Source organism: Corvus moneduloides, chromosome 28, assembly GCF_009650955.1.
Source record: "Corvus moneduloides isolate bCorMon1 chromosome 28, bCorMon1.pri, whole genome shotgun sequence".
Lineage (NCBI taxonomy): Eukaryota > Metazoa > Chordata > Aves > Passeriformes > Corvidae > Corvus > Corvus moneduloides.
Window position 1 is genome coordinate 1685238 of NC_045503.1, and position 23648 is coordinate 1708885.

The 23648-nt window shown below is 49.4% G+C and overlaps 1 protein-coding gene across 6 annotated transcripts in view; it reads left to right on the top strand.

Moving 5' to 3' along the window:
• The window catches only part of DOT1L (DOT1 like histone lysine methyltransferase), a 77702-nt gene that overhangs the window by 27633 nt on the left and 26421 nt on the right, over window positions 1-23648 (top strand). For all 6 annotated transcript variants that reach the window (XM_032092773.1, XM_032092778.1, XM_032092772.1 and 3 more), the window contains exons 7-15: window positions 330-392; window positions 8244-8299; window positions 11081-11160; window positions 12696-12764; window positions 15899-16005; window positions 17153-17194; window positions 18528-18611; window positions 19568-19802; window positions 22435-22548. In XM_032092773.1, coding sequence (XP_031948664.1) covers window positions 330-392; window positions 8244-8299; window positions 11081-11160; window positions 12696-12764; window positions 15899-16005; window positions 17153-17194; window positions 18528-18611; window positions 19568-19802; window positions 22435-22548 — 850 coding nt within the window. The remainder of the gene's footprint in view (window positions 1-329; window positions 393-8243; window positions 8300-11080; window positions 11161-12695; window positions 12765-15898; window positions 16006-17152; window positions 17195-18527; window positions 18612-19567; window positions 19803-22434; window positions 22549-23648) is intronic.

Genomic DNA, 23648 nt, shown 5'->3' on the forward strand with positions numbered 1-23648 from the left:
CTCCCTCTGGGAGGATGCACCACGACTTAAGGCTGGGCCATTTTTAGTGCTGGGCAGTGTAAGGGCTTTTCTTAGAACATGGAACTTCCATGGAAAGGGGGGTGAAGATGCCTCAGCCCTAAGGAAGTGGGGGTTTGGTTTTTTTAAGGAAACTGAACAGCAGGAGCTCTGTGTCTGCCTGGCCTTGGAATGTTAATGGCAAAAAGCCTCCAACCAGACAGGATTCTTGGGGGTCAGTGAGTGTTTCAGAGCCGTGTCTCCATTGCTTTGATGGAACTGGAAATATGAGCTGTCCTAATAGCTGGTTTTGTTTTTCCTCCCTCTTGCAGACGATGGACAGAGAGTTCAGAAAATGGATGAAATGGTATGGGAAGAAACATGCAGAATACACAGTGAGTGACACTCAGCTGCAGATCGGGATCCACACTCAGTGCAGAGTTTGTGAAGTCCCCTCCAGCCCTTCCTCAGCCACCAGCAGCTGAGCCACGGCTGATTCCTGGCTCTGATCTTGCTCCTGGGGATGGTGTTGCCAATATATCCTCCCAGACCCCTCTCTCTGCCTGACATGGGGCATGGTGTTATTGGGAGCACTTCCAGGTCTTTCCAGAAACTCCTGGAAGATTTATTCTTCTAAAGTGTTGTTCTGACTGGGGCTGCCATGAGTCTTCTGTTTGTGTTAAATCCCCTTTTCCTTTGTCCCTCCCTCTCGCTATGGATTGGGGTTTTTGCCAGGTGTGGCAGCTCCTCCTTGGGGTTCTGACCTCTCCTGCTGGAAATAAAAGCTGAAGCTTTGGTTCTGCAGGCAGGGGAAGGTGTGGCCACCTGGGAGTGGTTCTGGAGGGGATGGGGTGGCAGGGGTGGAGGTTCTGGATGGATGGAGATTGGAGCAGGATGCTCCAGGAGCAGTTAACAGCTGGATGGCTCTCAGGGGAGGGTGGTGGGTGGTTAGTTCTGATTTGGAAAGGTTTGGAATCGGATGCTCTGAGGGTTGAGCTGGAGCAGGGGGGGGTAAATGGGTCACCGTGGGGGATCTTCCTGCCTGTGGCAAGGGTTGTGTTGGGATTTCTTTATCTTCCTCCTGATGTTTCTTTATCTTTGAGGATGTTCTGCACTCCAGGGATGGTGTGAGGCATGTGCAAATCCATGCACTGTCCAGTGTCATTCCTTCCCTTTTCCCTTTCTTCCCCTTAGTAATTGTCATTAAGAAAATCTGCTCCCTGGTTAATCACTTTCCAGCCAGGAAATGGATGTACAATAGGAACCCACTGGGAGTTTTGAAAACACATCTATTTATGCTTCTGCCACTTTCCTATGGTCAGGGGAGAGGCTGGATGGATCAGGGATATTCCCTAATATCCCAGGGAAGCTGGGCCACTGCTCAGAGGTTGCAGCTGGACACGTGTCCTGCATCCAGCTGTGAGCAAGGGTTGGGGAACTGTTCCTTCCCTTCTGTGCAGAGCCCTCCTTGCCATGTTCCTGGGATGGAGTGATCCACGTGGCTTCAGCATCCCAGCAGTGTGGGATCCATGGCAAGTTGGAGCTGCCCAGCCTTTATTTCCCAATTTTTTGTCTGCTGGGATCCATGGCACTCTCAGTTTGTAGTGAAGCTGTTCCAGCTCTCCCTTTGGGAAGCAGGCTGGGAAGGTGATGGTCCCACCTGGAATTCCTGTTCTGGATAGTGGGATTCCCATCCAGGGGATGCTGGGCCTGCTGGGGGGCTGGTCTGCAGCAGGATTGATATCAGGCTGCTAATTCCTTCCTGCTGTGGGAGCACTGGGAATGCTTTACTTTTCCTGAAGTGGCCATATGGCATTTTTCCATTGTGTCACCCAGCTGGCATGACATGAAGGGAATTGTTCCTGAGGATACTCTGCTTCTGAGCTGGGTAATTGAAGGAATAGGAGAGGAACTTGGACTAAAATATTGGAAGCATATTGCTTGCCTTAGGCAGCATTTCCATATTGAGCATTCCAAGTGACAGAGTCTGGTGCTATATTGAAACAAAGCTACTTATTTTTGCCAGGTTCTTTGGCTTTTATAACTGTTTTCTGCAGTGTTTAGAGTAAAATTTCCCTGAATATGCAATCTGGGGGTTTTTTTGGGAAGAGTGAAACACTTGCAGCACTTCTTGTCTGAAGGAAAGTTGGTTTCCTGTCACCTTGGAGTGATGCTTGAGCACAGATTTTGGGCTTTTACTGTAGGCACGCAGGGCAGATTTTATTTGATTTTTATTCATCAAACAGACTTTTGCCAGGCAGTTTGTTTTCTTTAGGAGCTCCTTAGCAGCACCTGCTATAGGTGACTGTTAAACACAGGGCAAACTTGCTCACAGTGCAGCTGGAGGACACAGGAAGACGTGGAGTGGAAAGCCCGGCATCTTTGTGTTTCTGGAAAACAGCTTTGTCCCTGCAAAATGCTTCGTGAGGTCCCAAAATTCCAAATGTTGGAGACAAAATAAGCACAAATTGAAATAATCTGTCATCAGCAGAGCTCAACTCGTGAATTCCACTCCAGTGTTACAGGCAGTCATAAGAAAAATCAATGTTTTGAGAAGAATCAAGTGCTGGAGGAGGGGAGGGAGCTTGGCAGAAGTTCAGTGGGAAGAATCTCAGATCCCACCTGCAGCTTTGGCTGAACTTTGTGGAGGGTGGTTCTGTCTTGTTATAAAAGTGAAAACTGTGGTGCATAAGGCAGCAGTAAATCCTGGAGCTGGGCCTGCAGGGGCGTGCTGGGTTTTTAGATTAATTTAACAGCCAGGATCCCAGGACAGTTAGAGATTTCCAGTTCAAATGGATTTTGGGTTCTCCATGGAAAGTGATTTGCTGAGAAGTTGACTTCAGCAGAGGGTTCCATGCTTGTTTGGGTTTGTGCATCTCAACAATTCCTTCTTCCTTGGGAAATTATTACCTCTGTGGCTTTTCACCATCTCCAGCCTTCCCACCTGGTACAATCTTTCTGAGAAATATTTTCTGTCCTTTCTGCCTTTTGCAGCAGTCCAAGAGACTCAGAAGCTCATGATGTTTGTAACTTGCCCCAAATCCTCCCAACAGGATTTTTTCAGATTACCATTAAAAGAAAAGTTGCTAGGAATGTAAACAAACAAAAAACCCATGACCACCCCCCAAACTCTCCAAACAATAAACTTGTGTTTGAAAAGCCTTGGAGAGAAGGGCAGTCACTGTTGCCTCACCAAATTGTTCTGCAGCCTTCAAATTCACCTCCTGGTTTTCCCCACTGGATTGTTCTTGTTACTGCTGGAAGTTCTGAGCTTGGACATGAATGCTGTAGAGCAAGGCCCAGTGACAGCATTTAAATAAATCCCGATTGTTCAGGTGTATTTCCACCCTATTTTGTCCACAATTATATAAAAAAAATCCCTCTTGAGCAATGGTTCCACACAAAATTGCAGCCTCAGTTGTTCTGTAGTCACTTGGTGATAAAAGAGCATTAAACTTCCCCAGTTGCAGGTGGCAAAGTGTCCTGGGGGGTGTTGGATGTCCAAGGCTCTGCAGAGCCACAGCTGGATCATCCCTGCAGCTGGAGAGGGGGGAGATCCGTGTGGGGCATGGGAGGAGTGGGAGGAATTTGCTCCTCATGCACTGGCTTGGGAGGCTCCTGATCTCCAGCTGTTGTTGGTCACTGAGTCTCATAATCCTGTTAAATGAATATTTACACCCTCTGCCCTGCTTGGGAATGTGCAGTTCCTGCTCATTTAGGGGAAAATCAGATTCTTTGCTGCTCTTCTCTCCTGCATCCCAAGGGAAGGATCCTCCTCTAGAGCTTTTCATCATCATCATCATCATCATCTGCTTCAGCTTTTTGGACTAGAATGTCCCACTTCCAACACATCTCCCTTTGTTCCAACTCCTTTTATCTTCTCCTTTCTCTTCCCATGGAACTGAGAAGTTTCCAACATTACCCCACTCTTTTCAAGTAAACCCATCTGAAGGAAGCAGGAGAGTTCTGGAAGGTCATTAGACCTGGCTAATTAGAGAGCCTTTCTTGGGGAATTCCTGCATATGTGCAGCCATCAAATTAAAACCCGGCATGGCAATTAAGAGGCAGATGGGTTTTCATGGTTTCCGACTGTAAATATCCTCAAGTGGCCTCCAAATCGGAGCCATCTCAGGTATCTGGGCCAGGAGGCTGAGGTTGCTCAGTAGCATAAAGTGCTTCTCTTCCTGGGCTCCCCTTGAAGAAAGTTTTTGGTTTTTTTTGGTTTTTGTTGAGTTCTCAGTGCCTGTGACCTGTTGTTCCCTTTCCCTGAGAGAAGAAAACACGAAGCAGACTTGTTCATGGTGTGCTGGAGCACGCAGCAAGATGTGGAATGGAAACCCCGGCATCTTTGTCTTTCTGGAAACTTTGTCCCTGCAAAATTCTTCCTGAGGTCCCAAAATTCCAAATGTTGGAGACAGAATAAGCACAAATTGAAGGATCCCTGGCTGAGCTCAGAGCAGTTGGGAGTTGGTGCAGTCCCATGTTGGACTCTGCTGAGAACCAGGATTAGTTTTGTGTTTATTTACTCAGGGTTGTTATAACAGAATTCCTGCCCTGCTCCATAAATCTCGTGTTAGCAGGAGGTGGCAACGATGATCAAACCAAGAGCAGGAAGCAGGTCAGCATTCCTGAAGGTGGGATTTGGGCTGGATGGACACCTCTGTCTGCTCCCAAGAAACCCCAGGAGCTTCTGGTGGCTGGAGCTGGTTCGGCCCTGGGGGTTGGGGATGAGTTTGGGGCATAAATCAGTGCAAGCCTGGCTCTGTGGCCTGCAAGTCTCTTCCCTAAGTCTGGCCTGCCTGTCTGCCTGCTTTTCCTGTTCTGAGCAGAAGCAGGGGGTTGTGTGGGAGTTCCAGTGCCCAGGACCTGGTTTGTGATGGTGGCTGACATCACCTGTACCTCAAAACTTCCTTGCCGCCAGGAGCTGCACTCAGGGAAGGATGAGCCAGCTGTTTGTTCCTGATCGTTTTGACTGCCCCATTTCAGCGGGAAATTTGCTGCTTTGGTATTTGAAAAGCCCTCCAAACGTCCCCTGTGGCTTTGAAATGATGCCACATTTTGGAGGTTTGGATTCGTGCCTCCGGTTATTTTTGAAAAGAACAAGGACCTAAAAATAGCCCTGTGTACTTTTCCAGGCAGAAATGCCGGCTTTTCGGGAGCCAAGTGTTTGCACGGAGGCGGCTGGAATGAGGCATCTGCCTGTGAATTTATGGCTCTGTGCAGCGTTTACCAGAGAGCCTCCCTGGCCAGCACTGGGGTGAGAACCCAGCCCTCCTCCTCAGCACAGGGCCCTGACCTTCCCAGCTTCCTGCTCTGCTCCATGATGAACTCACAGCCTCTGTGCACCTCTGGCTGCCTCCCCCCAGGCTGGGACCTGCTGCTTTCCATCCAGTTGCAGGAAGAGTTACAGGAATCAGATGCTGCTGAGAGTATTCCTGCAGTGTCTGTTTGAAAAACCTGAATAAAAACCTGTTATGGCTTCTAAATTTAGAAGCAGTGCAGGCAGCAGCTCTGGAGGCGATTTGGCTGAGCTAATTATCCTGTTAGATAAAGCATCTCCTGCATTGTCTAATCAGATGAAAATATCTGTGTTACAGATGGTCCCTTCCATTCATTATTCACTAAGGAGATTAAGTTTCTGAGAGAGAGGAGGAGCAGGATGAGGGAGGGGACAGTGGAGGAAGAGATTGAGTGTGGCCCTGTGGCTGTCACCGTGTGGATGTGTCCCCTTCTCCCTGAGTGTCCAGCATGGACCACGTTCTGCTGGTTCAGCTGCTGCTGCTGCCCTGGGGCAGGGATCAATCAGCTGGACTTTCCTTTCCAGTTCTTGTTTCACTCTCAAAATTACTGCAAACCACCAAGCCGAGTGGGATTTTGGGGGGATTTTTTTGGATTCTCTGTGTCAGTTGATGAGTAAGGAGCTCCTTTCCTTCTTTTAGGGCATCATTTATTGATCCCTGCCCCAGCACAGTGGGTAAGGAGTGGTTACAGGGGTCAGGCAGCTCAGTCCCTGTTAGAGGGGAGCATCCAGGAATCACTGCCTTTCTTCCAGAGGGGAAAAAACAACCCATTTTCTCCCAGCCACAGTTGCTCATCTGATTATTTCTGTACTCCAGTGTTTTTCCTGGTGAGGTTTTTCCCTTGACTCTTGGCAAAGCATGAGCTGGGGAAGCAGTGCCACACAAAAATAGATGTGTTTAAGCTGGGCTGTGGTTCATTTGAATTGTTAAATGGCTCTGGCTTGCAAAGTGTTCATCTACCATGGGTGATATCAGGTTAAAACCTGGAGATTTTGGTTATAAGTGCTCTTCTAACCACACAGACAGGGCAAACACACAGTGAAACTGGACCCAAGTAAAGCCTAACAGCCACTTAGGTTGGATTTCAAGACCTCTCTATGAAGTTTAGCGTTTCAAAATCGTTTCATGTTACGCTGGTTCTTTGTTCTCTTGCAGACTGTGGCATTAGGGTTGTGCTTCCTGGTTTTCCCAATGTTTTTCTTGCCCTGTTAGTGTATGAAAACCCTGAGGAGACGTTGGGAGCCGGTGGTGTGGAGGATGCCATAGAGAAGCTGACTTGCAAAAATTGTTATAAAATAAACACAGTTGCCTGTCATGTGGTTTTCTTGGACTTCGCCTTGGTTACTCAACCATGGAGCTGTTCACTACAAAAATAGATAAGACTGAGACAAAATTATCTCTTCAAATCAATCTAGAGGTGGTGTCCACAAATAGACATCCAGAAAAAATCTTTCCTTATATATGAGATGAGAAAAACTCTTCTTGGAACTTTTTTGATTTTGAGTCTCTGGTTCAGATTCTGGCAGTACCCAGCAAGATGTCCTTAGGTTGGATCTTTGAGTTCAGCTTCCAGCTTATCCTTTGTTTTTATTGCAGCAGGGATGTCAAAGGTGGGAGATCACAGGTAGTAATTCTGGTTTAAATCTGATTTCAGCCCAGCTGGTGGAACAGGTATTTCTCAGTAACCTGAGCTAATCTTACCTGCTCTGTTCAGTTTCTAGTACTTAAGGCTCTTGACCAAGTTCTTGATCTCTTGCCCGAGAACCCTGAATGTCCCCTTTGCTCAGCCCTCTGGTGTAGCAGCAGGACATTTTTGGTGGTTTTCCCCTTCCTTTCCTCCTGGAAGCAGCCCCATTCCTGTTGGCACCTGTGGCTTTGTCCTTCCCCGTGGCTCAGGCAGGTTTGTCACCCCCTCAGTGTCCCTGAGCCGCACCAGGCCCTGGAGCTCCCTTTGGCTGTTCCCAGGCTGAGCCAGCCCTGAGGTATGGAAGTTGTTCCAGTGCCTGCACTGCAGTGCTGGCACTCTGGAGTTGTCACTCAATGAGAATTAGTGCTGCCACGTGAAATCCTCACTCCTTCCCATACAGAGAAACCAGTGCAGACAAAGGATCCTGAGCAGTCGCTGCCGTTGCTTTGATGTTCCCGAGGTTCTGGCACAAACCATCATCTTCAAAGGGTGTCATCAGCATTAATTATAGAGTTGCACCTTATTTTTTCTCTCCTCCTCTTATCTTCCTCCCCCAACCTTCCTGCTGCCTGACTTGTGGCACAGCAGAAGAGTGTGGCCTGTGGACTTCTCTCGTTTCAAAACACGACTGAGAAAACATTCCTCTGTGCAAGAGCTCTGTGTTCACCTGGCGCTTGATGTGGTGTCATTGGAAAGGTGCTCCTCAAGCCACTGAAGTCAGAACTGTATTTATTTTCAAATAAGACCTTTCTGTTACTTCATTTCCAACTTGAAAGTGTTAGAAGTGCTCAAGGTTTATATTTAGCACCACAAAAATCAGATGCTTGTTTGTGCAGTGCAGCAAGAGCCTGGATTGGGAGCCAGGGCTCCCAGCAGGAGCTTTTCCCAATCCATGCTCAGCCCTCTCTCCTGAGGGGAGATCACCAGCCTTGGGAGGCTTCAGGAGGCATCTGCTGATCAGCTTTGGGATGAATGCCAGCACTTCTGGCTTCTCCATGGAGCAGCCAGAGACCCTTCCCTGTTCTTCCCAGGCAGGAGAGCGGCCAAGGGTGGGAGCAGGGAGGGAGAAACCTCTGGGATCTGACGAATGAGCAGGGTCAGCTCTCCCTGCTCCACCTCTGGGTTTCCAAAAGGCTTCATTTGTCCCTGGTTGCTGTGGGGTCAGGGAGCTGGTCCAGCCTGTTTGTCCCTCTCTGAAGGGAGCAGGAGGGAACCCTGTTAACTCCTCTGTGTTTCTGTGTTCTTTGTCTTGTTTTAAGCTGGAAAGAGGTGACTTCCTCTCAGAAGAATGGAGGGAGAGGATTGCAAACACAAGGTACAGTACAGCAATTGAATGCTGCTTTCTGAGCTGGATATTTGGGAGTTTGTATAATGGAAATTGGGAGGCTGGCCAGCTTTTTATATAGAATTTCCATAGCAAATACCCCAAGTCTATCTGCCAACTCTTACACTGGCCTCTTCAGATCCTGTCTTCTGACTAGAAGAATGGCTTTGAGTGCATGTCCCATGATATTCCATACAAGGGTGTATCCAAGATAAATTCTGGTTATAAGAGGAGCACAAACCTCCCATTTGTTTTGCATATCCCTATAGTTCATGTCAGGGATTCTGGCAAAACTCTCCTTATCTTGGCTGTTGGGGCACACAGGCTCACTTTCCCTCTAATAAAAAGGAAGAGACCCAAGTGAGTTTGTTTCAACTTAAATTGGAAGTTCATTTAAACTAATTGTCTTGAAGATTTATTTATGTGAGGAACTGCACAGAGGGTTAGGCTCCTTTCTGAGGGAGCAGAAGGAGAGTAAGTTTGTTAAAAGCAATAAAAATCGTCTGTATTTTTAAAGCTTTACATTCTTTCAGCCTTATGGGTAGAAAAAACCCTCTTTATTTTTATATGACCTTCTGGGCCACCCTGTTATGTGGGGGAATGGAAGGCAGTTGTCAAAGAGGGCTCTGAAAGCCTTCAGAGTTGTGGCAATTTCTGGATTGCTCCCAAAGCTCTGGTTTTGAGAGCCTGGAGGAGGCGTCTGCCAGGCTGGTGACTCCTGCAGGATTCTGTCCCTCACTTTCTTCTGGAGGTGCCTTTTAATTTGTGGGCAGACTTGTCCCAGCCTTGCAGCGCACTCGGGTTTGGCTTTGTTGCTTGTTATTCCAAGTGCACACTCCTCCGCTGCCCGGGCAACTTTCCTCGGAATTAATTTAAATTTTAGAGGAATTTTTGGCTTAAGGAGCTCTGACTGCACCCAGAAGTGCTGGGAGATGTTTGGTTTGTGTGGCATGGCACTCATTGTGTGTCTCAGTGCTGCTCCACCTCGCTCTGGTGCAGGATCAGGGAATTCTGGAATGGTTTGGGTTGGAAGGGACCTTAAATCTCATCCAGTGCCACCCCTGCCATGGGCAGGGACACCTCCCACTTTTGCTCCAAGGTTGCTCCAAGCCCTGTCCAGCCTGGCCTTGGACACTGCCAGGGATGAGGCTGGCACCAGGACATAGTTCCCGGTGTATTCCAGGGGATCCCTGTGCCTGTGGCTTGGCAAAACCTCCTGGAACGAGGGCTGAGCCCAAGGGGGGGATTCGGGGTTCCTGTGCCCTGCATGTGCACACAGAATTCTGTGCCAGAGTGAACACTATAAAAACACACATCTGCACGCTCTGGCTTTTCCCCTTCCTCTCCTGGATCTCCTGGATGTTTTCTAGTTCCATTAATATGTTTGGCTCTATTGCAAGGCCCTTTTTTTTATTGGCACATGGGAAGGAAGAGGAAGAAACCCCTGCTAGCTTTACTTGCCAGGCAGGGTTTCCCGAATTTCCAAGAGCAAGGCGTAGCAAGATAAACTTTTTTTTTCTCTTGGTGTATAAACATTTTTTTTTCATTCGTGGGTTTTAATAGCTTTGGCTTCTGCTCTTAAACTCCATGTCCTTGTTGAACACGTTTCATGTGTGGAGGCACTGGGAAGGGAGTTTTCCAGCAAAGAAATCCGTTCTTCATGTGGGAACAATAGGCCAGGATGGCTTTTACACCTCACAGAATCCTGGAATATCCTGAGCTGGAAGGGACCCTCAGGGATCATCAGTGCAGCCCCTGGCCCTGCACAGACACCCCAACAACCCCAGCCTGGGCATCCCTGAGAGCGCTGTCCAAACGCTCCTGCAGCTCTGGCAGCCTCGGGGCCGGGCCCATTCCCTGGGGAGCCTGGGCAGTGCCCAGCAGCCTCGGGGGGAAGAACCTTTCCCTGAGATCCATCCCAAACCTCCCCTGACAAGTTCATTCAGCAGGGAGCTCAACCACTTCCAAGAGCTGTTGAGGACTCTTGTTGCAGCCTGGTAGTAAATGGGCACCATGGACAATGAGACCAGGCTGATGAGACCTTAAAACTAAAGGGGTGTTTCTTTTCAAATCTGTGATTAAATTATTTTTTAATGTTCTGGTTCTTTCCCAAACCCTTTTATCATTTATGGGATTCTACCTCTGATTCTACCTCTGTGCAGATTTCTTTGTTTCCATATGATTTTTTTTTTTTTTTCCCCAGGAGCAACCCCCTCCCTCGATTGAATTTCCTAACCCAGAAAGATACAATTCCTCTTTTTGTGGGTAGGGCTGAAGTGCTGGGTTTAGGACAGGGAAAATGTGCTGAGATGTTACTGTCTTCTGGCATTACGGGGAATTTAGAGCTGGAAGAGAAACAGGGTGCCCAGAGCAGCTGGGGCTGCCCCTGGATCCCTGGCAGTGCCCAAGGCCAGGCTGGACATTGGGGCTTGGAGCAGCCTGGGACAGTGGGAGATGTCCCTGCCCATGGCAGGGGTGGGGCTGGGTGGGCTTTGAGGTCCCTTCCAACCCAAACCATTGTGGGGTTCTGAAATATATTTTGATATTTTGCTGTAATCTTTTAAGTCCCCCACCAAGAAGGAACAGGATAAAGTTTGTTGTGCTGAGTGTTGCTCTCCATGTGTTGGGTGGCAGGAGCTGTAGAGTTGGGGACCAGCAGGTTTGTCCATGGCTGGAGTGGCTGGGAAGGCTCCAAGTGGCTGTGATGTGGCTGGGGGGTCCCTGTGGGATGTTCCTGGCTCCCCGATCTTTAACTGGGTCATTGTTTTGCAGTGTTATTTTTGTGAATAACTTTGCCTTCGGGCCTGAGGTGGATCACCAGCTGAAGGAGCGCTTTGCGAACATGAAGGAAGGTAAATCCGGCTGGAAATGTTTTTCCCTTGGTTTCCTGATTCCTGTGGGAGCTGGGGTGGGAGGGGGCTCAGTTCCAGCTGGCAGAGCTGGGCTGGGAGGTTTGTTCTGTGCCTTGGGGCCAAGTGTCTGCACCACAGTTGGGATTTCCACTTCCCACCTTCATGGCTGCCCAGACCTGCCTGGCTCCTTGGAGCATCCCTTCTGCTGGGACGGCTCTGGAGCAGGGTTGGGGTGGGAGGAGCTGCTGGGCCATCTGTCCCTCTTTTGGGAGCCCACAAAACACTCAACAGCCAAGGCCAAACTTCCTGCTTCCCTGGCAGAGTCCAAGGCTAGGCTGGATGGGCTTGGAGCACCTTCGGATACTGGCAGGTGTCCCTGCCCATGGCAGGGATGAGCTTCAGGGTCCTTCCAGCCCAGCCCGTTCCATGATTCTTGGCTGCAGAGGCACAGCTTTGGAAGGCCAGGCTGTAATTCCATACAGAACTCACTTCCTGAGTTCTCCTGTTCAGAGTTGTCCCATTCAGTGCTGGGTGTTAACTCCTGAGTATTGAAATGCTGGAGTCTCCATCCCCGCAAGTGCTCAAAAACCTGGGGATGTGGCACTTGGGGACAGGGTTTAGTGGTTACCATAGTGGTGGTGCTGGACTTAAAGATCTTGAAGGTCTTTTCCAACCTTAATGGTTCCACAATTCCATGCAAACAGGGACACTGTCACTGGATGCTCCTTGGGAAGCCTCACTGCACACCCACTAACCCCACCACGGCCTTTCCATTGCCCTGGGTGTCTTTTCTTTGCTCTTAACCACTGGGATAACAATTTCACTTGATTGTGGCAGAAATGACAGAAATAACAATTTCTGACAAGAAAAATGTGTGGTGTGAACAAAGCGGCTGTGGCTTCCCATGGCACAGCTTTGTGCTGAAATAAATAATGTGACTTTTGGGCTCTGCTGCAAACCATCAAACTCCCAAACTTAAGCTGTTTTCTTTAATTTAACTGGTTTACTTTTTCGTTTTCCAAACTTGTTTAATGGTGGCTTGAGAGCAGTGGGAAGGTGGGGCTGGTTCAAGAACCCTTTTACAATGACAAAACCTAATTTCTCTTCCCAGAGTGTGCTCAGGCTCTGCCTTGAGCTGAATGACCCCAAATACCCATGAAATGCAGATTAGTGGCCTCTAAATAAAACAGCTTTGGGGGCTTGTGTATAAAAGATCCCAAGGAGGAAGGAGATAATTGAAATTTCTTTAGATTGCCACTGAGAATTAATGTATTTTTTTTCCCCAAATGTTTCAAATCTTTCATTTTAAAGTGATCCTTGAGGTGTCACCTGGCAGGAATCATAGATTGGCTTTCTTGGGGATGCCAAAATGAGGATTAAGGGATTTATTTCTTTTTTTAGTGCTATACAAGGGGCAGGTTTATAGGGCTGCTCTTTAGGGCTCTATACTGGGTTATATTTATTAAGTAGTTATTTCTAGAACAAATAATGGAGCTGACTGTGCTTTTTTTTATTTCTTTTCTCCTTTTTTCCAGGTGGGAGAATTGTGTCCTCAAAACCTTTTGCACCTCTAAATTTTAGAATTAACAGTCGAAACTTGAGTGGTATGATTGCCCTTTTTATTGTTATTACAGTTGTGGATATTCATTATCTGAACGTGTCTGGGGGGGTGTTGTTGCTTTTTAGAGTTGTTTAAATAAGTAGAAAATGCTGTTGGATTATTGGGGCACACCAAGTGACAGGTACTTAAAATCAATCAAAAAAACCCCACCCGAGAGAGGAGCAAACAGACACTTTTTGGGGTTTGTACTGCTGTGTTTTGATGTTTGTCCCATCAATGTGTCCCTGCCTGGGCAACTTTGGAGCTGAAGAGAAATCAGGAGTTCAAGAGTGTGATTCATTTCTTCAGCCACAAAGAGCTGCAGTGACTCACAGGGGAGTTCCTTACACCCTAAATCCAGGCAGATAAACCCCACCAGTCAGGATTCCTGAGGCTTCCAGGTTATGGAGCCAGGCTGGGAGAGCTGGGGGTGTTCACCTGGAGAAGAAAAGGCTCTGGGGACAACTTAGAGCCCCTTGCAGGGCCTAAAGGGGCTCCAGGAGAGCTGCAGAGGGACTGGGGACAAGGCATGGAGGGACAGGACCCAGGGAATGGCTGCCCAGTGCCAGAGGGCAGGGCTGGATGGGATCTTGGGCAGGAATTGTTCCCTGGGAGGGTGGGCAGGCCCTGGCACAGGGTGCCCAGAGCAGCTGGGGCTGCCCCTGGATCCCTGGCAGTGCCCAAGGCCAGGCTGGACATTGGGGCTTGGAGCAGCCTGGGACAGTGGGAGGTGTCTCTGCCCTGGCAGGGGTGGCACTGGATGGGCTTTAAGGTCTTTCCCAACCCAAACCATTCCAGGATTCTGTGAAATGTTCAACTGTGAACATCTCCTGTGCTGTGCATTGAGCAAACAAACCTCTCTGAGATACACCCAGGCCCTGGGCCTGGTTTATTGCCAGCACAGGGTTGTGTCTTTCTCCTCCTCTGAACATGCAGGACTTGATGTTTGCCTGTGTTGTCCTGTGCAAGGACATGAGCTGCAGTTTAAGGAGCTTTTGGGATGTTCCATGTTTTGGTTATGCTTTTGACCTTTCTCAGACTTCCATTGTTGAAACTGGGATGTCTGTGCAGGGCCGGGACTGATGATCTTTGTGGGTCCCAGCTCAGGTTATTCCATGAAATTTCTCAAGCAAAAGAACAGTCCAAGCTGGGGTTTACTTGTATTTACTGTGTCCAGTGCTAAACTTTCCCTAAATCAACCCCGTCTCATTCCCTCCCTGTGCAAACATAGGGAGCAACTCACTGAGTTCCAAATCTCGAGCTGTGCTAATTTCAGCTTAAACTGCTTTTGAAGAACAGTAATTTTTGGACTGTCATGAAGTAAATTGTGGCATTGGGAGTTATTTTTACCAAACTGGAATTCTTGTGGTGTCCCACACATCAGGCAGCCGAACCTGCACTTTTCTTCCCTGTTTGAAATTCTCTTCATGGGCCTCTGGTGGTTTGGAACCTTATTGACCTTTGGGTGCTGGACTGCCAATTCCTTGGAGACAGGGACTTGAAAATAAAAGGGAAAAAAAGGTGGAATGGTGCTTCTGGAACACCTCAAACTTCAGGAAAGCTGGAATCAGGCTGTCAGTTTGCTAATGAGGCAAAGAGAGTGTGAGTGAAGCTTGGGCCCTCTTGCAGAGCCCACCAGAGCTTGAGGAAATCCAAGAATGCACTTGGAGAAGTTTCAATGAGACCTGCCCACAAAAATACAGGGGTTTGGCCTCTCAAGCCTTTTCTTTCCTGGATTCTTCCCATTTCCTTCTCTCTGCTGCATTTGCGAGACTGAGGCCAACATGTGCTGCTCCTTTCCCCTCAGAACAGCCCTGGCTACGAGTGCCAGCTGAGCCAGATCTTTATCCCATTCCAGCTCCCACCCCAGCACGGATTCATTGGGAATGTTTTCTAGAATGCTGAAGTTTCAGATCTCAGCTGTTGTTTAAAGATGAATGGAAATGCTGATGTTAAAATTATATTGAGATGATTAATTGGGGTTTGGATGGGTGAGAGGCTTAGCAAAAGGAGAGACAACAGCTTCCTCCAGTAGGAAACTTCCAGGGATTCAGACAAAAGGCCCTGAAAAAAAATTACCTTTGCATGCTACAAACAGGGAGAATTGTGGGAATAAATTTTAAGGCTTAATCCCATTCTGAACCATATTATGTTTGGGAAATACCAATATCAAACGAGCTTGTGTGGGATGTACTGGGCCTGGGCCTTGTTCCAGTGGCCTGTTCCAAGTGACACTTCCAGGGAAATGCCATCCCCAGCCATGGCCAGTATCCTGCACGTGGTACAAGGGATGTCACTGCTCTGCTGCCTTTGTGCTGCCCCACAAGGTTTTTCATAAGACTTTTATTCATCAAGGCTTTTTTTGGTGCCTGAGCATGACTTGAGTCACGTCTCACCTGCCTATCAAATACTCTGATCTCGAGTATGAGCATTTAAATCATTTATACAAAACAATGGAAAAGATCAAGCTTTAAGAAGGAGGCACCAATTCCCTCAACACCACTTTTGTCCTTAGTGCTTCCATCTGTAAGAAAAAGTGGAAATGTGGAAAGAGTTGGGACAAATGAAAACAAGTATTAAAATGTGGTTAAAATAGTGGTTGAGGTCTCTGAATCCCAAACCTTGCTTTTGGCCTCTTCTGGGTCATTTGTGTTTAATTAGAAACATGCCATAATTTCTCCTGCAGCCCTGCCACTCACTCAGTGGTTGTGGGGGTGTTTAAGGCACATCCCATTGCCATTAATTCTGGAGAACAAAACAAAATTAGACAAGAGAGCAAACCCAGAACATGTTTGTCCCCGGTCCAAATATGGGGCAGCTACAGTTGACAGGGGCTGGGCTGGTGACGTTCTGGGACTGTTTAATTCAGTCCTGTCACACATGTGTTGTTCCTTGGAAAAATGTGTTGTTCCTTGTTGTTCTCTTGGCCAAGGCTGAGGAATTCACTCTGGGCTGGCTGGCTGAAAGGTACATGTCCCACATGTTTGTTTCCTGTGGGGTGCACGTAGCAAGAGAGTAAGAAATTCCCTCTCAACTCCCAGCAGTGTTTTCCTGGAGGATCTGCAAACCAGATTTCTCAGTGTTGATGCCTGGCTGGTCTCAGCTGAGCTTTTCCCTCACCTGGCTCTCCTCCCACAGATATTGGCACTATCATGAGGGTTGTGGAGCTGTCACCACTGAAGGGCTCCGTGTCCTGGACGGGGAAACCAGTCTCCTACTACCTGCACACGATTGACAGAACCATAGTGAGTACCAGGGGTGCCATGGGGCCAGGAGCCTCTGCCCTGCTCCAGGGCAGCGTTTTCCAGCTCCACATCCTTCTGCTTTGCACTTGTCTTCACGTCCCTTTGTGTATTGACAGACCTGAGTGTGCAAACTGACTCTGGCTGCTCCAGGGCAGCGTTTTCCAGCTCCACATCCTCCTGCCTGGCACTTGTGTCCGTGTCCCTTTGTGTATTTACACACCTGAGTGTGCAAACCAACTCTGGCTGCTCCAGGGTTCCACACCCCCTGGGGATAAGGGCAGTGCTGACTTCCTGAAGGCGCAGAGGTTCACTGATGAAATTCCTTCTGCAGCTCCTCAGAATTGGGGTCTCCTGCTGTAAATTCCTCACTGAGGAGAGACTCAGTGGGGCTTTGATTCCTCTGTGGTGCACAGACCATTTCATTCAGTCATATTCAAGCAGTACATCTCAATTTTAGTGAAATTCTCAGCTGCTGTAGAAGCAGCCCAAGCTCCACAACAATGGTGATGCATTCACTGGTGTTTTGAAATTAAACAAAACAAAACAAAAACCAACCAAACAACAAATCCAAAAACTCCCAACCAACAACAATAAAAAACCCAAACAACACCTCACCCCTCCCACCAGAAAAACCCCAACCCCCCAAAAAAACCCCAACTCCTCCATAAAACCCAACAAACCCCATGGAAATGAAACGTTTTGTGGACAAACAATTTATTGCAGCCCAAGTTTTTCAAAGTGTGACAGTAAGGCTGCTTTCCTTGCTCTGCTGTAGTCTAACAATGCTTTTGTTCCGGAATATGCCAGAGTGCAGATAAATGGTGGAGTACAAGGGTGCAGCAGCTCCAGTGAAAATAACTTCATTGAAAATCAGCCTCTGCTGAGGGGAGATATGTGACACAAAGCTTTAAAACAAGGCCAGGCAGTGGTGGGGATGATAAAACCTTGTAGAGGTTGGATTATGCCCTGTTACACAACAGGCTGGGTGGCTGAAAAGAATGAATGTAAGTGGCTTCTTGATGCAGCTTGTCAGAAGCAAAGCAGTCAGAATTTCTGCAGTTCTGCACTTATTTTAAGCTAATATTTTATTCTTCTGTGTTCATCTGTCATGGCTTTGAAGATGACTCTCTTCTCTTTCTATTTTCAGCTTGAAAACTATTTTTCTAGTCTCAAAAATCCAAAACTCAGGGTAAGTTTCAGTCATTTTCTGTAGTAAACTCCAAGTAAGGGAGCAGCCACTGTGAGGAATTTATTCACAGGTGGACAGAATTGATAGGAAATCAGATTTTCTTGGTAGGCAAAGAACACGGAGCTAATTGAAGGGAAGCCTCAGATGCCATCAAGCACTAATTCAATCATGTCCAAGGGATTTCTAATAGAGAATTAATGGGGCAGCCCCAAGGTGCTTTTACCTTGCACTGGAGGTCTATAATGAGCTATTTCTTCATTAAAGAACTGGAATTAAAGAAGGGAATGATGGTTTGAATCTGTCCCAGTGCTCAGCTCCTGAAATGAAGCTGAGCAATGCTCTGAAATGTTCCTTTTGGGATGTGCCATTGGAGGCACAGAGTGAGTTGTCATTTGCTGCAGTCTGGGCTGTTACACGTGGAATTAAAATGCCGGAGGATTTTTGGGACTGTGCAGGGCTGTGTTAACCTGAAATAATCAATGGATTCCCAGGAAGAGAATTAAGTGAGGCCACTTAATTTAAAACTTCAGGTAAATGTTCATCCTCAGGCTGAGTGGCTCTGTAGGAGCAGACTCATGGGGGCTCTGAAATGGAATTATTTCAGATTGCTCCACTCACATTTGGGATAAAAAAGACTTCTTGGAGAAAAAAAAAAAAAAAAAAAGCTCAGGGTACTTCTGACCTTCCCTGCTTTTCACAGTGAAACCTGGCACTGGTTTGGTGCTTAAATCAAAGGAGTGTTGGAATTGCCAGAATTCTTATGCAGGTTAAACCTCACCTGGAAGGTGCAGGAAAGGCTTTGGCTGAGTCCTGGAAATTTCCTGTCTGAAAGAGGTTTTTTTTTTTGCTAAGAGAAAAAAGAGATTTTCTCTGAACAAGGAAATTTTCTGTCAGCCTGGGAGAAAATCAGCCTGAAAAGTTGCTGCTTTTAGTTTTTATTAATCACCTTGATAAACTTGGCTAAAGTTGAACTAGATGATGATTTATGGCTTTGCCATTTCCATTGTGGAAGATTTTTAAAGTGGCACCACGAAATGCTGGGCTTGTGGGGAAGCTATTGAAATGTTTAATAATAATAATAATAATCCAAATGAAACCTGATACAGCAGTGTGGGGTTGGGAGGGGAGAATATGGGAAGAGGTTGGAATTTAATCTCCTCTGGAGGTGGGGAATGCAGTGGAAAAGGACTTGCTCTCACCTGAGTGAGGCCTTGAGGCAGGGGAAGGTTTTTCCCTTCTCTTGTGGAAAACTAAGCTGGGAAACAAAGTGATCTGTATTAAAAAGTGCCAAATGCACGAGCAAATGATGAAATCTCCCACCCCTTTTCCCCAGGAGGAACAAGAGGCAGCTAGACGTCGTCAACAAAGAGAAAACAAGAGTAACACAACGACTCCAACGAAGGTCCAAGAAAACAAGGTGAACATCCTGCATTTCTGTGCGCTGACTGTGCTTCCTGTGTGGCTGTGCACGAGCTCGTGCTCTGAGTCAGGAAAAGCCTGGCTCTGTGGGAAGGCTGCTGGGTTTTACTCTGAGCACACAAACTGCTGTTGCTGTGCCCAAAAATATGATGGAGTGAGTGAATAAAAGCTGCACTTGGGAGTCGCACCACTAATTCTGGGGGAAAAAAACCCCAAGGTGCTGCAAGATGAATAGTTGGTTGTCCACCCTCGCTTGCATCCAGCAGGAGTTTGCAGAGCTGTCCCTGAGTCACAGCCCACTGAAGGGCTGAGTGTCTTCTGCAAAGACTCATTTCCTTTCTTGGGTAATGCTGTGAGAAATGCAGTGCCTGTTCATGCCCAAAAATATAAAGTATTGATTGTACTCTGACTTTTGAGTGAAATTCAGTTGTATATAGTCAGGGAAGGATGAATAATCAGCTTTTCTTAGACAACAGGTACAGATTTAACAGAATCACAGAACAGTTTGGCTGGAAGGGACCTTAAAGCCCCTCCAGTGCCACCCCTGCCGTGGGCAGGGACACCTCCCACTGTCCCAGAGTGCTCCAAGCCCCAATGTCCAGCCTGGCCTTGGGCACTGCCAGGGATCCAGGGGCAGCCCCAGCTGCTCTGGGCACCCTGTGCCAGGGCCTGCCCACCCTCCCAGGGAACAATTCCTGCCCAATATCCCACTTAATTCTGCCTGAGGTTCCCCCTTTCAGCATTTTCTTTTCTGTAATGGGTAAGTCCAGAAGAGAATGAGCACAACTCCTTGGGAACAACTCTTACCCCAAACAAGCCTGCTCCCCTGGCAAGTTATTGAACTGCACTGCATCAGTCTCCTTTCAGAAAGCTAAACACAGTTTATTAATGTTTGCTGAAAAGGGATGTTTCATGTGGAGGTAGAAATGACCAAAGTTTTTCAAAATCTCTCAGGATTCTGGTGCTGAAGAAGAAAAAGCTGCAGCAAATTCTGTTAAAAAGCCATCTCCCTCCAAGGCCCGGAAGAAAAAGCTGAGTAAGAAAGGCAGGAAAATGGCAGGGAGGAAACGAGGGCGCCCCAAGAAAATGAACACGGCGAGTACTGAACGCAAGACCAAGAAGAACCAAACTGCACTAGAACTTCTGCATGCTCAGACTGTCTCCCAGACATCTTCATCCTCTCCTCAGGGTGAGTGCAGGGGTGCTGGAAGAGCCTGGATCAGTCTCTGAAGCTCTGGACGTGCTCATTTTTGCTTTATTGCCAGGCTGAGTTTGGTTTTGTGGCATAACTCCCCTGTTGCCACCAGAGCAAAGCTGCCCTTGAGGTGGTGGTGATGGTGGTGATGATGGTGATTGATGTGTTAATGGTGGTGTGGGTGGGATTAATGTATTGATGGTGATTAATGTGTTAGTGGTGATGGCATTAATGTATTGATGGGGGTGGGATTAATGGTGATTGATGGTGATTAATGTATTGATGGTACTGGGTGGGGGATCTGTCTGTGGGTACTCAGCCAGGAGCTGGGGCTGAACTGTGGCTGCTGCCTTCTCTCTGCTGCTGCTCTTAGGATGGAGCACAGATATCCTTCCGAACAGTCTGGGGCCGTGTGTCTGGGGCTGTGTGTCCGTGTGCCTGGAGCAGTGTGTCTGTGTGTCTGTGTGTCCGTGTGTCTGTGTATCCGTGTGTCTGTGTGTCCGTGTGCCTGGAGCAGTGTGTCCGTGTGTCTGGGGCAGTGTGTCCGGAGCAATGTGTCCGTGTGTCTGGGGCCGTGTGTGTGTGTCTGGGGCCGTGTGTCCGTGTGTCTGGGGCCGTGTGTCCGTGTGTCTGAGGCCGTGTGTCCGTGTGCCTGGAGCAGTGTGTCCGTGTGTCTGTGTGTCCGTGTGTCTGTGTGTCCGTGTGTCTGTGTGTCCGTGTGCCTGGAGCAGTGTGTCCGTGTGTCTGGGGCCGTGTGTGTGTGTCTGAGGCCGTGTGTCCATGTGTCTGGAGCAGTGTGTCCGTGTGCCTGGGGCCGTGTGTCTGTGTGTCTGGGGCCGTGTGTCCGTGTGTCTGGGGCCGTGTGTCCGTGTGTCTGAGGCCGTGTGTCCGTGTGTCTGGGGCCGTGTGTCCGTGTGTCTGAGGCCGTGTGTCCGTGTGTCTGGGGCCGTGTGTCCGTGTGTCTGAGGCCGTGTGTCCGTGTGCCTGGGGCCGTGTGTCCGTGTGTCTGGGGCCGTGTGTCTGTGTGTCTGGAGCAGTGTGTCCGTGTGTCTGAGGCCGTGTGTCCGTGTGTCTGGGGCCGTGTGTCCGTGTGTCTGAGGCCGTGTGTCCGTGTGTCTGGGGCCGTGTGTCCGTGTGTCTGAGGCCGTGTGTCCGTGTGTCTGGGGCCGTGTGTCCGTGTGTCTGAGGCCGTGTGTCCGTGTGTCTGGGGCCGTGTGTCCGTGTGTCTGAGGCCGTGTGTCCGTGTGCCTGGGGCCGTGTGTCCGTGTGTCTGGGGCCGTGTGTCTGTGTGTCTGGAGCAGTGTGTCCGTGTGTCTGAGGCCGTGTGTCCGTGTGCCTGGGGCCGTGTGTCCGTGTGTCTGAGGCCGTGTGTCCGTGTGTCTGGGGCCGTGTGTCCGTGTGTCTGAGGCCGTGTGTCCGTGTGCCTGGGGCCGTGTGTCCGTGTGTCTGAGGCCGTGTGTCCGTGTGTCTGGGGCCGTGTGTCCGTGTGTCTGGGGCAGTGTGTCCGTGTGTCTGAGGCCGTGTGTCCGTGTGTCTGGGGCCGTGTGTCCGTGTGTCTGGAGCAGTGTGTCCGTGTGTCTGAGGCCGTGTGTCCGTGTGTCTGGAGCAGTGTGTCCGTGTGTCTGAGGCCGTGTGTCCGTGTGCCTGGGGCCGTGTGTCCGTGTGTCTGAGGCCGTGTGTCTGTGTGTCTGGGGCCGTGTGTCCGTGTGTCTGGGGCCGTGTGTCCGTGTGCCTGGGGCAGTGTGTCCGTGTGCCTGGGGCCGTGTGTCTGTGTCTCTGGAGCAGTGTGTCCGTGTGTCTGAGGCCGTGTGTCCGTGTGTCTGAGGCCGTGTGTCCGTGTGTCTGTGCGTCCGTGTGCCTGGGGCCGTGTGTCCGTGTGTCTGAGGCCGTGTGTCCGTGTGCCTGGGGCCATGTGTCTGTGTCTCTGGAGCAGTGTGTCCGTGTGTCTGAGGCCGTGTGTCCGTGTGTCTGAGGCCATGTGTCCGTGTGTCTGGGGCCGTGTGTCCGTATGTCTGGGGCCGTGTGTCCGTGTGTCTGGGGCCGTGTGTCCGTGTGTCTGGGGCCGTGTGTCCGTGTGTCTGTGTGTCCGTGTGCCTGGGGCCGTGTGTCTGTGTGTCTGAGGCCGTGTGTCCGTGTGTCTGTGTGTCCGTGTGTCTGAGGCCGTGTGTCCGTGTGTCTGGGGCCGTGTGTCCGTGTGTCTGGGGCCGTGTGTCCGTGTGTCTGGGGCCGTGTGTCCGTGTGTCTGAGGCCGTGTGTCCGTGTGTCTGTGTGTCCGTGTGTCTGAGGCCGTGTGTCCGTGTGTCTGAGGCCGTGTGTCCGTGTGTCTGAGGCCGTGTGTCCGTGTGTCTGAGGCCGTGTGTCCGTGTGTCTGTGTGTCCGTGTGCCTGGGGCCGTGTGTCTGTGTCTCTGGAGCAGTGTGTCCGTGTGTCTGAGGCCGTGTGTCCGTGTGCCTGGGGCCGTGTGTCCGTGTGTCTGGGGCCGTGTGTCCGTGTGTCTGGGGCAGTGTGTCCGTGTGTCCAGGGCTGTGTTTTGATCTCATGACAAATGCCATGTTGTCAGTGGTAGAGCTCCTGTCCTTGTCCCACGCACTGAGTGCTGGTCTGAGGCTGTGTTTGTCTCTCCCCAGATGCCTACAAGTCACCTCATAGCCCATATTACCAACTACCTCCTAAAGTGCAACGGCATTCGTCCAACCAGCTCCTGGTGACACCCACCCCCCCTGCACTACAGAAGCTGCTAGGTAAGGCTGGCCTTGGCCTGCCAACCTCCCCTTTGGGGTTTTGCATGGGGCAGGAGGGGGGATTATCTCCTTCCCACCTTCCCCTGCCCGCCCCACTTCCTCTGGCATCACCACAAGGTCCCTCCTCCTGCTGAAGTTGGTGTTTTGCTCTGCTTTTGTTCTCTGATGTTGGTTCAGCTCTCGTTTGGCATAAAAAACAGCAAGGCTTGGGTTTAGCAGAAATAGTCAGAAGAAGCTTTACTTGAAATGAAACCATTCTCTTAATCCTGGGGAACCCCACTCCATTCCCTCTGCTGAGCTCAGAGCCAGTAAATGAGGTGCTGTCTGAGAGTTTGAGGTCACAAAGGTGTGGTTGGAAAATTCACTTCATGTTCAGTAGGTGCTTTAAGGGAAAACCTGGAGGGTTTTTTTTTTTTTTTTTGATCTTCTGCTCTCTGTCCCCTCCCAGCTGTTTCTGGCTTTTGGCATTGGGCATGAGCCAGTCCAGGATGCTCTGGGAATGGGGCAGAATGGTCCTGTCTGTGTTGGGGACCAAGGTCATCTGTGATGTCCTTAACGTGTGCTCTCTTGCTGTTGTGTCAGTTATGGCTGATTTCTTGTTAAGGAGAAAGACAGGGTGATTTTGAGGGATATTTTGTGGCAAAAGAGTGATTTTGAGGAGTGTTTTGAGGCAGGGTGGATGGGGACACAATGACCCTTGTCTGGGCTAAGCCTTGTGCAGGTTTTTGCACACCATTTGCCTGTTTTGAGCTTAGTCCTGGGGTTGCCTTTAATGATGGAAGGGCTGGGGTGGAGGAAGGGTCATTGCTGGAGAGAAAGGGTAATGAGAAGCCAAGGGCTCCTTGGAGAGGAGAGTAAAGTGGGTGTAGAGCTCCTCATCTCGGAGGGAGGAGGAGGAACAGGCGCTGTGTTGGTGCTGGCTGAGTGCTCTGAGCTCAGGGCTGCTTTGGGCTCCTCCAGCTCATTTCTTTTATGATTTCTGCTTATGGAGCACTCAGACCACTCAGCTCCTTTTTGCTCATGCAAACACACCCTGAGCCCCCAGCACCTTCCTCTGCCTCTTTGGATGTGCTGTCCTGGCTTCCGTTGGAGCCGATGGA